Below are 16,475 nucleotides of genomic sequence, written 5' to 3' on the forward strand. Positions count from 1 at the left end.
AGCCAGGCGTGGTGGTGGGCACCTGTAATCCCAGCTACTTGGGAAGCTGAGGCAGGAGAATCGCTTGAACTCGGAAGGCGGAGGTTGCAGTGAGCTGAGTTGGTGCCACTGCACTCCATTCTGGGTGACAGAGACTCTCCATCTCAAAAGCTAAAAGTACAAAAGTTAGCTGGGCATGGTGGCACATGCCTATAATCCCAGCAACTCGGGAGGCTGAGGCAGCAGAATTGCTTGAACTCAGGAGGTGAAGGTTGAAGTGAGCCAAGATCATGCCACTGCCCTCCAGCCTGGGTAACAGTGTGAGACACCTTCCCAAAACAAAAAGAAAAACAACAACAACAACAACAAAAAAAAGAATTTCATAGTAATTAAAAATGTCTTCCTCATTCTAACTAACTTAATCTTTTGCACGTAGAGCCAATGGAAATCCACAAGGCACAACTCAGCATTGATGCTAAATTGAGAAACATCCTCAGATTATTTATTTGTAGATATTAAAATATTATTTTTCTGGGAGCTCATTTCTAAACCTTCAGAAAACATTATACTGGTAACATATGTGTGGTCAGGACAAACTCTTCTCTGAACTTAAAAGGTGAAAGACAAGACCCTATATTGCTATCCAGTATAAAAAAAGGAAATACAGGCCGGGTGCGGTGGCTCACCCCTGTAATCCCAGCACTTTGGGAGGCCAAGGCGGGTGGATCACCTGAGGTCAGAAGTTCAAGACCAGCCTGGCCAACATGGTGAAACCCCATCTTTATTAAAAATACAAAAAAATTAGCCAGGAGTGGTGTTGCACATCTGTAATCCCAGCTACTTGGGAGGCTGAGGCAGGAGAATCACTTGAACCTGGGAGGCGGAGGTTGCAGTGAGCCAAGATCATGCTGCTGCACTCCAGCCTGGGCGACATAGTGAGGCTCTATCTCAAAAAAAAAAAAAAAAAAGAAATATATGTACACATACACCCCCACATCGCACACACGAAACTCCACATAATCCAAACCGAGGCCATTTCCTTATTAGCAAAGGTATTTCATGACAGTTAAATATTACAGACTTATTTACCACTTGTTTTGGTCAATCTTGCTACAAAAAGACACTGAAACAGACAATTTTCTTCTTCAAGGTAAAGATGTCTAATTTAGAAAATCTTCCTGTTGTGATTGCACAGTGAAAGGTATATTAAATATAAAAGCTTACTGCCTTTAAAGAAATTATTTAAATTTACACAGAAGAAAACATCAACTTTTTAAAAACCAGTAAGAGCACTGTCCATAACACAATCAAAAATCTTTCAAACCAAATCACAGTGCTCTTTGCTGTTTTATGACAACAAGATCTTTATCTCCATCACTTCAAGAACTCAGAATCTCTTCAGTCTGGTGAAACCTCAGGAAATTCTCCACATGCAAGAAAGAAATCCAAGAAGCAGCAGCAGAAATGGAGCAAGCCTGTTACATCTCCTGGTTGACAATTAACTTTTGCTAATGAAAAAGTAAAAACTTATTTTCCGACTCTTTGATGACCACATCTAGTGTTTACCCATGCAGTTGTTCAACGTCTCCTGGAACAGGTAGTACAGACAGGCTAATTAATTTCTTATCATAGAAATAATCTCCAGACAGGGAGAGAAGTGGGCAGAATTTGGATAAGGATGTGAAAGGATACTTGGAGGGGGAAAATCCAGAAATAAATTCAATGAATGGTGTAAGAGTTGCTAAATACCGTAGCTGAAAAGGCTCTACCATCCAGGGTTGATTCAGTGCCAAGCTGTAGCCCAATTATGGAAAAAGAGATGGATCTTCCATTTTCTCTAATTAGCCCAAAGAATTATCTGGAGATCAGGTGGGTTCTGCTGCTGGTTTCTTGAGAAGATCAGATCTTCCTTAGGGTACAGAGATGCTCTCCAGTCTGGGAGCTTCAGGGCCATGCAGTGCTCACAAAAAAATGGCTTCAAAACTGTTAGCAACCAGACTTGCTCTTCTTCTGGGGTCCCCACTCCAGGAGTTAAGTATGTTTGGGATGACTTAGGCTAGCATAAGAGTTCCTCATGGTCTTCACTCAAAAACTCATACAACTGAGTGGGCTTCTAGGGGATCAGTGGGATTGGTTCATCAAAGATTTACCTGTTTTAATTCTTCAGTGAAGAAGGTTGTAATCAGTCAAATATATTTGGGGGCACCTCCTGTGAAGTAAGTACAATGCTGGATGCTATGATGTGACAGACCTGTGTAGTACTGCATTCTTGTCCTTAGGAAACAGGTAAGAAAAAGTGCGAAAGCACAGCAACACATATATTAAATTATAGTTCCATGTAATACTGAAATTGAACCTAAGAGATGATAAGCCCTCCTTATGTGTATCATCACCTTTATACAGACTTGCTCGTTCCAGTCTTCAAGCCCAGAAACCCTACCACACCTGCTCAAGGCCATTCCAATTATGGCCTCCTCCAGGAACTTTCCCAGTTGCACCTTCTTTGAAGGCCCACAGCATGCTGCAGCCTCCTTGCAGCATTTACCACACTCAGGATCATGTTAGTGATTGTGCATGTATTGCCACCAATGGACTGAGAGGACAAAATACAGACTTTGACTCTGCCTCTCTTATCAGTAACATCAGTACTTGCTCAATTTAAATTCAGTTCCTAATTGATTGCGAAATGAATAAACTTTTCCCAGCAACAAACAATACTTTTCATCTTACGCACCAATTCTGTTTGATTAACAGTGGTTGCCTGGAGCAAAGTTTCGAGGATTCTGAGGCCATGACAGAGCTCAGTAGTGAAGAGTACTGTAATCAATTAGTGATGTCTGCCACAGAACAGACGTGGGAATTGTGGTGCTAATGGTGATAATTTATGCATATAAATCAAGGGTTAAGAATGTAGAGAAGGGAGATTATCTCCAACTGCAGTGAGAGAAGTCTACAACATAAAAGTGGTAATTAAATCCATCTTCAAGGATAGGCAGGATAACAGTGAGTGAAACATTTGAGCAAAAGGATTAGGGCATGAAAGTACAACAGTTCTGGGAAAGCAACTAGATGAGTTCCACTAGAATTCAAGCTCAAACAGAAGGTTTATGTAGGAGAAGAATAGGGGAAAGGACTAACCACATGCAATAAAGATGAGCTACAAGACTGACAAAGGATGAAGCAAGAAGGAGGAGAATAGGCTTTATTTGGCCACTTTGCAAGAAAGAAGCCTGTCTGCAAGTATGGTTCTAACTACCAATTAGGTGTAGGTGTATCAAGGTTTACTAGGAAGGAAGAAGACTTGCTTAATGATTAATAATTAGTAACCTAAGCTTTGGAATCAGACAGTCCTGGGTGCTAATCCTAGCTCTGTGTGCTCAGCCACATGACCTAAGCCTTGTAAATTTCAGTTTCCTCATCTGGTAAAATGGGAACCCCCTAACTCATTGTACTGAGGGTCAAATGGGAGGTAAATGTACATAAAACTCGTGGTAAATTCTCAATAAATATTGATATTAGGGTTGGTTAGCCAAAGAGAGCTTTTCAAGGGAGAAAATATGTCACTCTCACTTTCTCTCTCAATGTCTCATACTTCAGGGAATCTTTTTTTTTTTTTTTTTTTCTGGAGACAGGGTCTCATTCTATCACCCAGGCAGGAGTGCTGTGGTGTGATCTTGGCTCACTGCAGACTCAACCTCCCGGGCTCAAGTGATCCTCTCACCTCAGCCCCCTGAGTAGCTGGGACTACAGGCGTGACCCACCACACCTGGTTAATTTTTGTATTATTTGTAGAGATGAGGTGTCACCATGTTGCCCAGGCTGGTCTTGGACTCCTGGGCTCAAGCAATCTGTATGCCTTGGCCTCCCAAAGTGCTAGAATTACAGATGTGAGCCACTGTGCCTGGCCCATAATTTGGGGAAATCTTAAATGAAACCTGCTAAGTGGCTCAGAAAACAAGCCTTTGAGATACCCTCAGAAGTTGAGCAGTATCAGTTTATTTTCCAGTAATGGGGAGAGGCTCAGAGATTAGGCTCTCTGTAGTTTAGGCATTTCTGGTGATGGTGCATTTTTTTATGTTGACTTAATTCCTTACTGAATTATTAGTAACGAGGTAACTCTTAAGCAATAGAACAATGGTAGAAAAATAATTGTACATTCTCACCTAAGCTCTCTCCTATAAGGATTTCCCCCTTGGTTGAGTAAGTGCTGTAGTTTTCTTTGTTTTGTTTTGTTTTGTTTTGTTTTGTTTTGGAGATGGAGTTTTGCTCTCGTTGCCCAGGCTGGAGTGCAATGGCGTGATCTCGGCTCACTGCGACCTCTGCCTCCAGGGTTCAAGCAATTCTTCTGCCTCAGCCTCCCTAGTAGCTGGGATTACAGGCATGCACCACCATACCTGGCTAATTTTGCATTTTTGGTAGACATGGGGTTTCTCCATGTTGGTCAGGCTGGTCTTGAACTCCTGACCTCAGGTGATCTGCCCACCTCGGCCTCCCAAAGTTCTGGGATTACAGGCGTGAGCACCGCACCTGGCCAAATTGCTGTAGTTTTAACTACATCTGGAAGTGTTATACCCAAATAGTTGTCTCAGAGAGATTATAAGAATAAACACACCATGTGGCCATGTGGACCCTCTCTGAGGGTGTTTCCGAAGCCAGGTTCCAGTCCCAAAGTCTGCTATTGCTTCAACATGCAGACCAAGCAGAGAGTCACATGATGATAGCAGGAAAATTGTTTGAACCTGGGAGGTGGAGGTTGCAGTTGCCGAGATCACACTACTACACTCCAGCCTGGGTGACGGAGTGAGACTCTGTCTCAAAACAAAACAAAATAGAAAAGACCATTTAAAACACTTTCTACTATCAAGAGCCTTCCTAGACATGCGGAGATCTGCTGTGACAATTGTCCTGTGTTGGACACGGTTAGGGACTCTGAGACTAAGAAAGGGTTCGGGAGTGGTGACCTCAGCATGAGTGCAGGACTGGTGGGACGTCTTATCTTCTCAGGGCTGGGTCTGGGGATTAGTGGTAGAGAACAAGGCACTGTATCCCTCCCTGTCTTGGCTGAGTGGGGACCGCTGCCCGGAGCTCACATAGCTGAGGCTGGGCCTGGGAGAGGAACATGAAGCATCTGTGAGCTGGGATGAGATCTGTCCATCCCAGAAAGTATAGGACTATTTATTGGAAAGTAAATATTCTACCTTTGGTAATGGAACAGGCAGTCAGCAGATAATTTTCAAAGTAAAGTAGTAAAATTTCTGAAAAAGAGTGAGTCACTGAAACACTTCCTTTCTATTAACAGAGGTGTTACTGTGGGGTGTACTAATTACAACAGAGTACTCTTTGTTGCAGTTTGGGGCTGTTCCTCAGCAAGTATAATGTATTAACTCTTTCTAAATCAATCTCTTGGGCGCAGTGCAGTGGCTCACACCTGTAATCCCAGCACTTTGGGAGGCCGAGGTGGGCAGACTACTTGCAGTTAACAGTTCGAGAGCAGCTTGGCCAGCATGGTGAAACCCGTCTCTACTAAACATATAGAAAATATTAGCCAGTTGTGGTGGCAGGCACCTGTACTGCCAGCTACCCGGGAGGCTGAGGCAGGAGAATTGTTTGAACCTGGGAGGTGGAGGTTGCAGTAGCCGAGATCGCAGTACTGCACTCCAGCCTGGGTGACGGAGTGAGACTCTGTCTCAAAATAAAACAAACAAAATAGAAAAGGCCATTTGAAACACTTTCTACTTTAACAGACACTGCTATGGGGAGTTTAAATGGGCCACTCAATGTCATCTAAAATGAGTTCATTTTCTTCGAGAGTGCTTGAGTTGTCACAGCATCTGTGACCCCAAATCTCCAGCGACACGGGAAATTTGCAATACCTCAGGCGAACACAGCTTCCCTGGCACCAGGCCAGTGTGTCACGGACTCCCTAGGACAGTTATTTTCAGTCTCGGCTCTGTTAAAGGTAATCACAATTTCTCACAAGCAATTAATGTGGAAAGCTTTCTCTCTTTATAAGCAAGTGCTCTCACATGCATACATGCTCTCTAACAACTGATTCCTAATCCTACCTTGTCTGACATAACCCAGGCTTTACCCACCTGAGCTCCACCACATCCTGAATTTGCACACAAAAATTTTCTACACAGCGTGTTTTCATTTGAAGCTTTCTTTATTTCTTATGCCCAGTGCTCAAATTTTTAACAGGTGAGCAACTTCAATTTTGTAGTTTTACTGTACTAAATAAAACACCGTATCTTAAATTAAGCAACATCTAACAAGATATTCAATATTTGCCAACCACTAGCAATTTATATTCAGTCTTCCTCATAGGAAGCATTAAGATTGTATATACCAACCTGCATGTGCACAGTCTAATATGTAAAATCATTTTAAAGATTCATTTTATAATTTTGTGTTTAGATCATTTTGTTTGGGGTTTTGATAGACTTGAGTCATATGTACCTTGCATAGAACAACCAAAAATCAGAATCATTTCAGTGATGCTTCAAATCTGATTCTGATTTAGTTGCAAAAATGAAAACACCAGGCATAAGCATTCAAAGCCCAGTTTCTTTTCCTAATTCTTTAATATGTAGAACTTTGGCGAGGCCAGAAGGATCTCTTCTCTAAGGTACTTAACTAAGGAGATAAGATAGATAGAGATACATAATATATGGCTGGGCCCGGTGACTCATGCCTGTAATCCCAGCACTTTGGGAGGCCAACGTGGGTGGATTACCTGAGGTCAGGAGTTCGAGACCAGCCTGGCCAACATGGTGAAACCTTGTCTCTACTAAAAATACAAAAATTCGCTGGGTGTGGTGGTGGGCACCTGTAATCCCAGCTACTCAGGAGGCTGAGGCAGAAGAATCACTTGAACCTGGGAGGCAGGGGTTGCAGTGAGCCAAGATCGTGCCACTGCACTCCAGCCTAGGTGACAGAGTGAGACTTGTTCTCAAAAAAAAAAAAAGATATATATATACATATATAATATGTAATCTTATATATAATCTTATATATATAAAATATATATGATTATATATAATATATGTATATGTTATGTATATAATACATGCATATGTATATGTATGTATACATGTAATATATATAGAGACAGAGACCACATATCTCTCAGTATTTTAGAGAAAGTATAAGCAATATCATATATATATACACACACACACACACACACATATATATATATATATTTTTTTTTGCAGATGAACTTAACTCACTAGCAACTCCCAAATTTCTAGAAAATATTATGGAAACCAATTAGTAGTGCTGATTCTTTTGCTAATACTGTCATGTCTGTGGCATGCTATGGAATAAATATATTAATACAAATTAAATATATATGACTAAACTAGCAACCTTGTCTGTTTTCATCAGTTTTCAGAAATATACAAACATAAAGCTATATTCCTCATTAAAAGCAAAAGTCCCCATTATATATGAATAACTATGCTTTTTTTTTGTTTTCCCTATGTCAAACTGATTATTGTTGTGGAAATCACTGGTTTTGAGGATATAGGAACTAGGCTATTCCTGTCATTTTAAAGAAACTATTATTTTATTTAGTGTTTTTGGAGTATTGTGTACTTTGCAAATATTTTAAATTAGAGACATATAAAGTCCAAAAACATACATATATTAGACCTTCTATTACTGTTGTAATAAACAATCTAATAATACTGACATGGAACATATTACCATGGTAATAGCCCCATATACAATTTACATTATTATCCCTATGTCACTGATCAGCAGTTCAAACACAGAACAGTTGACTCAATGTCTAGGTCATTTTATCATCTTGTAATGCCCTTTAAACCCCCCTTAGCTCCTTACAGAAGAGTTCCTCTGGCTCCCAGCAATGAACTGAGGAATGAATATACAGTCATAAAGCCAAAGGTTCTTAAAGCTAGAAGGACTCTCAGAGGTTTTATAACCCAAGTCAACAATTACTCAGCACACATACCACTAGTTCCTGATCCTAAGCCAGTGCCAGACAGCAGTAATCAATTTCAGACTTTTGTTTTCAACTCTTTTTCAATAAAGATCATACCAGATAGTCCACTACCTATAAATGGTAATAGATGCATGAATAGAATCTTCTTTGCTCTCCCAGCTAATCTAAATCCCTTTCTTGTTAATAAGAAACAAAGACTCAGAGAGTATAGGTATCAGATATACTTTTTTAAAAATTAAAAAAATAGTTAAGAGTCAGTCTCATTACTTTATGGCCTCATTTTATTTTTTAGTGCCTGTGAAATGTAATAAGAGGGACCTCAAGGGGTCTGTAATCTAGTTTTGAGAAAGAAAAGATCAACATGCTTGATATTTATATAGATTCATTAAGTGTTAATCTATGTTGCTGACATAGATCAGAGGGGGCTGAAACAGGCCGAGGAGAATTTATGGAGGTAATAGAGTTTGATTTAAGCTTTAGGCTCATTTGTTCCCTTGACAAACAAAGACAACATTTTACTAACTCTCTGGGTCATAAATGGCTCAGCAATTCAACAAATGTATTCACCCTACTGTGCAATGTGATAGGTACTATGGGCACAGAGAAGAGCAACACAAACTTCCTTCCCTTAGGGTTCATGAATTGGTGAGGGAGGCAGAAAAATCAGAATATAGGGTAATAAATATCACACAGCAGCAGGAGAGGATAGTGGTTAGAAGCAGAGTCTCTAGAGCCGGACTTCCAGGGTTTGAATCCCGGCTCTGGCCTCGACCTTGGGCAAGTTTCTTAATTCTCTGTGCCTCCGTTTCCTGAAAATATGCTTGATGGAAAGATTAAATCGTTTAATACCTATATAGCACTCAGAACAGTTCTTGGCACAGAGTAATGGATACATAAGTCTCAAAAAAAATTTTCTGTTTTTTAAAACCACCTGGTTTGTGGTAATTTGTTAGGGCAGCCACAGGAAAGGAATACAATGCTTCACCCTTAACTCCTCCCTTCCATCTCAGGAGTATAAAGTCCCGTTCTCTGGCCAATCCCCAACCAGGTCCCTCCATTTCACACTGTCTTCTACTGTCCCAGGCCTCACTCCACCCAACAGCATTCATTATTTTCTCTCTCTTCTGCATTTATTATTATTATTTTTCAGAGACAGGATCTTGCGCTGTCACCTCGGCTGGAGTGTACAATGATGTGATCAAGCTCCCTGCAGCCTGGAACTCCTGGCTTCATGTGATCTTCCCACATCAGCCTCTTGAGTAGTTGGGGCTACAGGCACACACCATCATGCCTGGCTAATTTAATTTTTATTTTGCAGAGACAGGGGTCCTGCTGTGTTGCCCAGGCTGGTCTTGAACTCCTAGCCTCAAGCAATCCTCCCACCTTCACCTCCCAAAGTGCTGGGATTACAGACATGAGTCACCATGCTCAGCTGAATTTTTATTTTTAATGATCACTTCTCTTCAGGTTCAGTCAGACTCAAGTCTCCTTAAAAAACAAAAAAACAAAAACAAAACAAAACAAGGCTGAGTGCAGTGGCTTGCACTTGTAATCCTAGCACTTTGGGAGGCTGAGGCAGGAGGATAGCTTGAAGCCAGGCATTCAAGACCAGCCTGGGCAACAAAACGAGACCCTGTCTCTTAAAAAAAGAAAGAAAAATACTCTCTGGATCTTAAACGTGACTTCCACTTTCTCTGAATTCTTTCACACCTAAGTGTCTCCAAATAAAAGCCCAGAAGGTCACATCCCTGTCCTTTGTATCCGCAACGCTGTTGAACATCCTCCTCAGACCCTCTCACTCCTGCCCCTGAGCCTCTCACCCATCACTGTTCCTGTTCTTAATGTCTATCACACCACGTCCAGTTTCTCCTGTGGGCCCCTTCTCTTCCCAGACCTCCAATGTTGGGGTTGTCCAGAACTCTGTCTTTGGTCTTCCCTTCTCCCTTTTCTCCCAGGATAGGTTCATTCATTCCCAAAGCCTTAACCAGGTCCCTGACATGCTGTCTTAAGTCGACACTCCACTCCACGTTTGTCTCCTGAGCACCAGACTCACTTAGCCAGGTGTTTGCTGCCTACCTTTACCCAAACACCCTTCTGGCTCCTCGAACTCAACATGTCCACCGTGGAACATGCCATGTTCTTTTCCAAGTCAGTGCCCCTTCCAGGACTCTCTGTTTTGCTGGAGATAGCCACTGCCTTCTCCCTTGGACCAAATCCAGCCAAGCCCTGCAGGTTAACCTCAAGCAGCTGTCTTTTCATTCTGTTCCACTCCTGGCTGCTCAGCTGAGGCACCCATCTCCCCTTTCCTGGACCTTGGACCTGAACCACCCTATTGCTCTGCCCCCAGCCTCACCTCCATTTCATCTCCTCCTACTCTTTCCCTCCCTCATTCTACTCCTTGATGTTTCTCACACAAACTAGGATGCTCCCCAGATACTTGTGCAACTTGTTCCTTCACCTCTCCTCTGTCTTGATTCAACTGTCACCTTCTCAGTATGGCCTCCCCTGTCACCCTGTTTAAAACTGCAACGCCCCCACCTTGCCAGCCCACTCCCTGCTCTATACTACTCCAGAACACTATTCTCATCTAACATGCTCTATACAGTAGGTTACCTGTGTATTCTATTTATGGTCTACCTCTCTCTACTTGAACATTAAGTCCCATGAGGACATGCTGTGTGACCTGGCTGTAGAACAATCCCTGGTGCACAGTGGGTGTCTGATACATATCTGTTAAATGAATGGCTTAAGTGTTGATTATTACAGGGATATTCCTAAACACTGCTGAGCCAAGGTTCTATGCAGGTGAGGGGCTGGGCCTGGAACCAGCGTGAACCCGCCGCTGGGCCCTGTCCTCAGGGGCTTCACAGACAAAGCGGGAAAGCCTATGCCACATCTCAAATTAGCACTGCTACATGAGCTCCAGGGTAGAGACACGAGGCTGGGCAAGGGTATTACTAAGACCATGAAGGAGCTGTTTCTGATTTTAGATAATGGAATCAGAATCTATGCATGATTGCTTCCTTAGCGCTCCAAAGAAAACAATTTAGAATGAATAAGCTTGCCAGCTCTGCCATGTAAATGCCAATACCTATTGCTTTTTCTGAATAGCTTTAAGTTGAAATCACAGATTTTTCAAATGACTGAAGTAATGGCATAACTGGTCTGGAGAGAAAGATTAGGTATTATATTGTGAATAGGGTGAGGATATAAGAAATGCCTTAACAACATCATATACTATATAATCATTATTGGATGACCCGAATTAGAAGGCTGGCAGAATTCTCACTCAGTAATTCTGCTTGGACAGAATTCCCACTTAGAGCATAAAACCTTCCTTCAGAATTTACATACTTAAATTATATTTATATAAATTATATATTTAAATATTATATTTAAATGAATTGAGGATTAGCCGGTGGGGCACAAAACAAAATGATTCATTCTTTCCATTTCCTCTTTAAAGAAATGAATAATACTACAGAGACAGTTATTAGCTCAGACAGAGCAGGTCATCAAAACACTTGAATCACCCTAAATTATAGGCGGGACACTAAGCAGGACACAGAAAGAGACATAATATGAGAGAATTTATTTCATAAGAGAATATTAATTTTCTCATAATCGAATTATTCAGATTTACCTTAAAATAACAACTATTGAGTGCTGAATATATGCCAGCCACACAACTGAGTATTTTTCACACCTCTAATAACAAACGAAGTAATAAGTAATATCTCCAATTTCCAGATGAGGAAATTGAGGCTTGTAGGGAAATACACAGTTTGCCTGCATGATAGAGCTTGATAGTACCAGAATTCAAATCCCAAGGACTCTTCACTCCAGGCTCTGTGCTCATTCTACCATTCTATGGAAGCAGAGAATAAGCCTATAAGAATTGTAATGAAAGCCGTGAAAGTGTTCTAGTGGTATTTTAGCAGAGGATTTTCCTGTGAAAATCCAAGATATTATTTTCAGGACCATGTAGGGTGTTGCAGAAATTAAAAAAGATGGTCACCTAACTATTTAATCCCTTCATCTTGTGAACAAGAATTTGAGAAATGTTTAGTTCTTAGCATTTCCTTGTCCATGAAAAGAGTGAACTTCCACACCTAATAAAGATGACCCTTGTTACATTTCCCCTCATGTGCTGTATCTTGAAAAATCAGGCTTTAAGCTGGCTCGTAAAAATCTTTGCCTCTTATTTCTATAATCAAATATTTTAAAGTATTAGGGCTACTGAATTATAGTAGTGACTGAACATTTCATTGCATTATTATTTCTTTAAATTATTTTTTTAGAAATAGAGATGAGATCAGGCTGGTCTCAAACTCCTGAACTCACTCATTCCTCCTACCTTGGCCTTCCAAAGTCCTAGGATTAGGTGAGCCACTGCACCTGGTCAGGGACCAAACATTTGAACGGCTATAATCAGAAGAAGATGTTTTGTCATGATAGTTAATAAATTTCACAGTTTTTTTCTTCTTTAAGTTCCACATGCTGAAAAGTCCAAAAGGGAGGCTGCATCAGAGCTCTTGCAATTTTTCTGGATCAGTTAAGGCAGTTATAAAATAAGCTCTTACTATCATTATCTAGCAAGGGTTTATGAATAGACTCAGTGCCACTGTTATAAGTCACTGGAATTTCACTGTCAGTTAAACAAATCAGCCCTTACAGACTACACAAACAAGTATGAGTTTCCACTCAGGCCCAGTACTCTGAAGAAAAAGGACAAGAAAAGGACCCCTGTTAATGGGCATATTGGGGATGGTCTAGGTTTGAGACTTCTCAGACCAGAAGCAGGACTGCCCTTTGTTGCCATCTGAAGGAACAAATATCTAGGAAGATTTCAGCTGGGCACTTGATTTTTAAGTGGTGACTTTCCTTTCTGGAGAAAAGTACTCAAACTAAGCTCTTGGGGCTCACACACATTAAAACTGGAGGAAAGTGCCCATCTGAGACCAAAGGCCATGTCTGCAAAATGAGCATGTACTTCTTATTCATGCAACTGATTCCAAAGGCCAGGGAACACTTGCTTAAAACCTTCTCCAAACCAGTCTCCAGTGAATCGCATGCTGACGAGTGGTGTGCAACACTTGGGTAGCAAGTGAGTATCTCTGGAGAGCCCCATGCCGAAAAGGCAGGATAACTCTACTTCCACAGGGAATCAGGAGGGAGACTCAAGCCAATGTTTATCCTGCAAAGTCTTTTTTTTTTTTTCTTTTTAGACAGGGTCTCACTCTTGTTGCCCAGGCTGGAGTGCAGAGTCACAATCACGGCTCACTGTAGCCTCGACCTCCCTGGGCTCAGGTGATCCTCCCACCTCAGTCTCCCGTGTAGCTAGGACTACAGATGTGCACCACCACGCTAATTTTTGTACTTTCTTGTAGAGATGGCATTTTGCCATGTTGCCCAGGCTGGTCTCCAACTCCTGGGCTCAAGCAATCCTCTTTCCTTGGCCTCCCAAAATATTGGGATTATAGGTGTGAGTCACCGTGCCTGGCCCTCTAAAAGTCCTTTTCCTTTTTTTTTTTTTTTGGTGGATTCTTGCTCTGTCACCCAGGCGGGAGTGCAGTGGCACAATCTTGGCTGACTTCAACCTCTGCCTTCTGGGTTCAAGCAATTCTCCTGCCTCAGCCTCCCGAGTAACTGGTGTTATAGGCATGAGCCACCTTGCCCTGGCATCTCTCAGTCTTCAAAAAGAGATTTAACAATTAATCCTCGACTCTTATCACTAGGAAAACAAACAAGGCCATCTCTTCTCTTTGGCCTAAAGGAAATCAAGTCGTTCTTTGTAGCGTATGCTATTTAAATATGGTGGAGTAGGATAAACTTTCCCTTAAAAATGTCCAAAACCGAAAAAAAAAAAAGTTCCAAAACCACTTGGCACTTCTTGGGGGAAATAGTCAAGATTTGCTTCTCTACTTCTCTCCTTTCCTCCTACAAATAGCCTCTGCTAGGGCCATTCCAGGATGTTATTTATTTACTAGAAACCTGACTTTCCTTTGCCCAAGGTTCTGGAGAATCCAATCTGACCCCAAGAATCCCATTAACTTCCAAAGGCCATTTCCATGCCCTATCCCCACCCTGAGGGGAGGGGGCGGTTCGGAGGAGAAGCAAGCAACACCATATATTCTGAGATTTAGGAGCAGCAGTTGGAGAGGAAGGTACCTGAGGTTGGGAGGAAACAAGCTGTCCCCACTTGCCTTTTCAGCAAACACAGCTGCAGTTTCCAAGGGGAAGGTGGAGCCTGCCGAGGAATCCACATTCCTCAGAGGGTGCAACAGCCCTCACCTGCTGAGGAGCTATCACTGGAAAGGCGACAGATATGGCCCTAATCCCAAGGAAGTGCATCCCCGGGCCGGGGCTAGAAACACACAACCTTGGTAAAAAATCAGAATCTAAATAGGAATAACTCCTACCTCTGAGCAATGGCTCAGACATCCACCTGGTCCAGTGATCTGTGAGGGGTGGCTCACTTAAATGTACCCTTGGTTAAAAACAGGCAAGGATGGCTTAAACATTATTTTAAATACAAAAACAACGTGGAGAGCAAGGAAGGCAGGAGAAGAGACGGCTGAGTTCTCTTAGCTCTCTTTCCCGGTGACCTCCCGCGGGCCACAATGGCACATCCCAGAATTCAGGCACGAATCTGGCAGCTTTTCAGAGCCCGGGTGCAGGCAGTCGGCGCTCGCCGCGTGGGAAGGCACCTTTCCACGCACTGCCCAGGATGAGCGGCGACAGCGTTCTCAGCCTCCCTCCCCTAAGGGTCCGGCCCATCCCGGAGGCCAGGGTGCCTCTTCCAATTCGACTGAGAACTGTAATGCACACTCAATCTCTGTCCGGGCAGCGAGGCTGGGGGTGTGGGGTGAGGAAGGTGGCGGTGATAGGGGGAGATACGGTGCGGGATTAACAAAGAAAAAAATCGAACCCTGTTTTCAAACGAGCAGAACCAAGAGCTACTTGCTTCCCTTTCTACCCCCAAGCCCCTTTGATCATTTTGGGTAGAGCAGGAACCAGCAGCTCAAGGAGCACTCAAATGGGAGTCCCAGAGGAGCTTTGTTCTTGGTGTGCAGTAATTAGAGCGCTTGGGGGAAAGCCCCCGCAGGGGGCCCGAGGCTAAGGCCGAGGGGGCATCGAGGGACCCTGCATGGAGTGCGCCAGCGCCAAGCCCACCCTCAGCCGCACGCGGCCTGGGCGCAGAGAGCGCGTGAGGGTGCGCGCATCGCCCACCCGCCGCGCCGCTCACCTAGCACCACCGCGGCCACGGTGGACAGCAACACCCAGTTATTCTTCAGGAAGCGCTTCCACTCGCATCCTTTCCTCGCCGGTTTCCCCATGGCTGTCGCCGCTATTGTGCGCTGGGCTCGGCCGTGCGCGCGTGGGCTGGGCGACCCGGGGACTGCTGGCTGCTTGGCGGCGCGGCGAGATGCGGGTGCACAGGGGAGAGGTGAGAGCTGGCCGCTGCAGTCGCCACCGTCACCACCGCCGTTGCCGCCGCCACCCGGGATCGCGCACCGCGCCTGCAGCCCTGCCAGCCCGGTGGTTTTGCGTGGCAGGCGCGCCCGGCTCCTCCTGCTGCCGCCGCGCTCTGCAGCGCCTGGGCCAACCAGCGAGGAAGGAGGGAGGAGCGGCAGGCCCGGGAAGGAGGGTGGGTGCGTGCGTGGGACGCCCGGGGTCCCTAGGGAGCAGGCGTGGTAGGGCGCCCAGCGCTGCGGCAGGAGCTAGGGCGGCCTCTCCGGGAACCCTGAGTCCCGCCCCACAGCCTTCCACTGGAGTCTGTCTCGCTTTCCACGCCCCACTCATGCTAGGTCTTTGGGTTAAGGGTTTTCTTCTGTCCCTAACCCAGAGAGGCGGAGCCACTGCCCTCCTTGGCGCGGACTTCATCCTGCACGTCTCCCTCTCCTTCTCCACACCAGCTATTTCCAGTGCCGGCACCTGGAGAACGGGTGCCCTTTCAAGTCGGGGGAAGCTGATCCTGCCTGGGGTCCCTCTTGCTCCGCTACTCAGGCTGGGATGTGCCAGCAGCCGCGAAAGCCTGAAGCCTCTGGGAGGAGAGAAAGGAGTCCTGGGGCAGAACGTGGCTTTGGAAACTTTCACGCGGAGCCTCCAGTGCCCCCACAGGGATTATTCTCCTCTTCGAGTCGCTGGAGGTGATTTGTCTGTGGACACTGGGCTTGGGAGTGTTCCCTGCACAAGGAGATGGTGATTTCTCTTAGAACTTTACTTCTGCTCCTTGGGACTTGCTCTGTGACCACAGCCCCTGGAGCATGGAGGCTTGGGGCAGTAATTAGGTCTGAGAACCGGACCCGGGAGCCGTTCTGGGGAGAAAGTGGGCGGTCCATCCCCTAAGGTCCAACGGATTGGAAAGGCAAACACAGGAGAAACTAGGTTAGTGGTGCCAAATATATTTGGTGTTGCTAAGTGAATTTCTGATGCTCTTCCATTTTTCTACCCAATTTTTTCACTCTCACGTATACAAACTCTTTCCCTCCCTTTACCAAATCAGTACCTCCGCAGCTGTAAG

General features: G+C 44.2%; 1 protein-coding gene across 3 annotated transcripts in view; it reads right to left on the reverse strand.

Moving 5' to 3' along the window:
• SLC1A1 (solute carrier family 1 member 1) overlaps positions 1-15,779 on the reverse strand; it is a 97,862-nt gene extending 82,083 nt beyond the window's left edge. The window contains exon 1 of one of the 3 annotated variants that reach the window (XM_019033775.4): positions 15,198-15,779. In XM_019033775.4, coding sequence (XP_018889320.3) covers positions 15,198-15,288 — 91 coding nt within the window. In that variant the 5' untranslated portion in view covers positions 15,289-15,779. The remainder of the gene's footprint in view (positions 1-15,197) is intronic. The other 2 variants (XM_019033776.4, XM_063696427.1) reach the window with 2 other exon arrangements.
• Between the last annotated feature and the right edge of the window lie 696 nt (positions 15,780-16,475).

This window comes from Gorilla gorilla, chromosome 13 (assembly GCF_029281585.2).
Source record: "Gorilla gorilla gorilla isolate KB3781 chromosome 13, NHGRI_mGorGor1-v2.1_pri, whole genome shotgun sequence".
Taxonomy (NCBI): domain Eukaryota; kingdom Metazoa; phylum Chordata; class Mammalia; order Primates; family Hominidae; genus Gorilla; species Gorilla gorilla.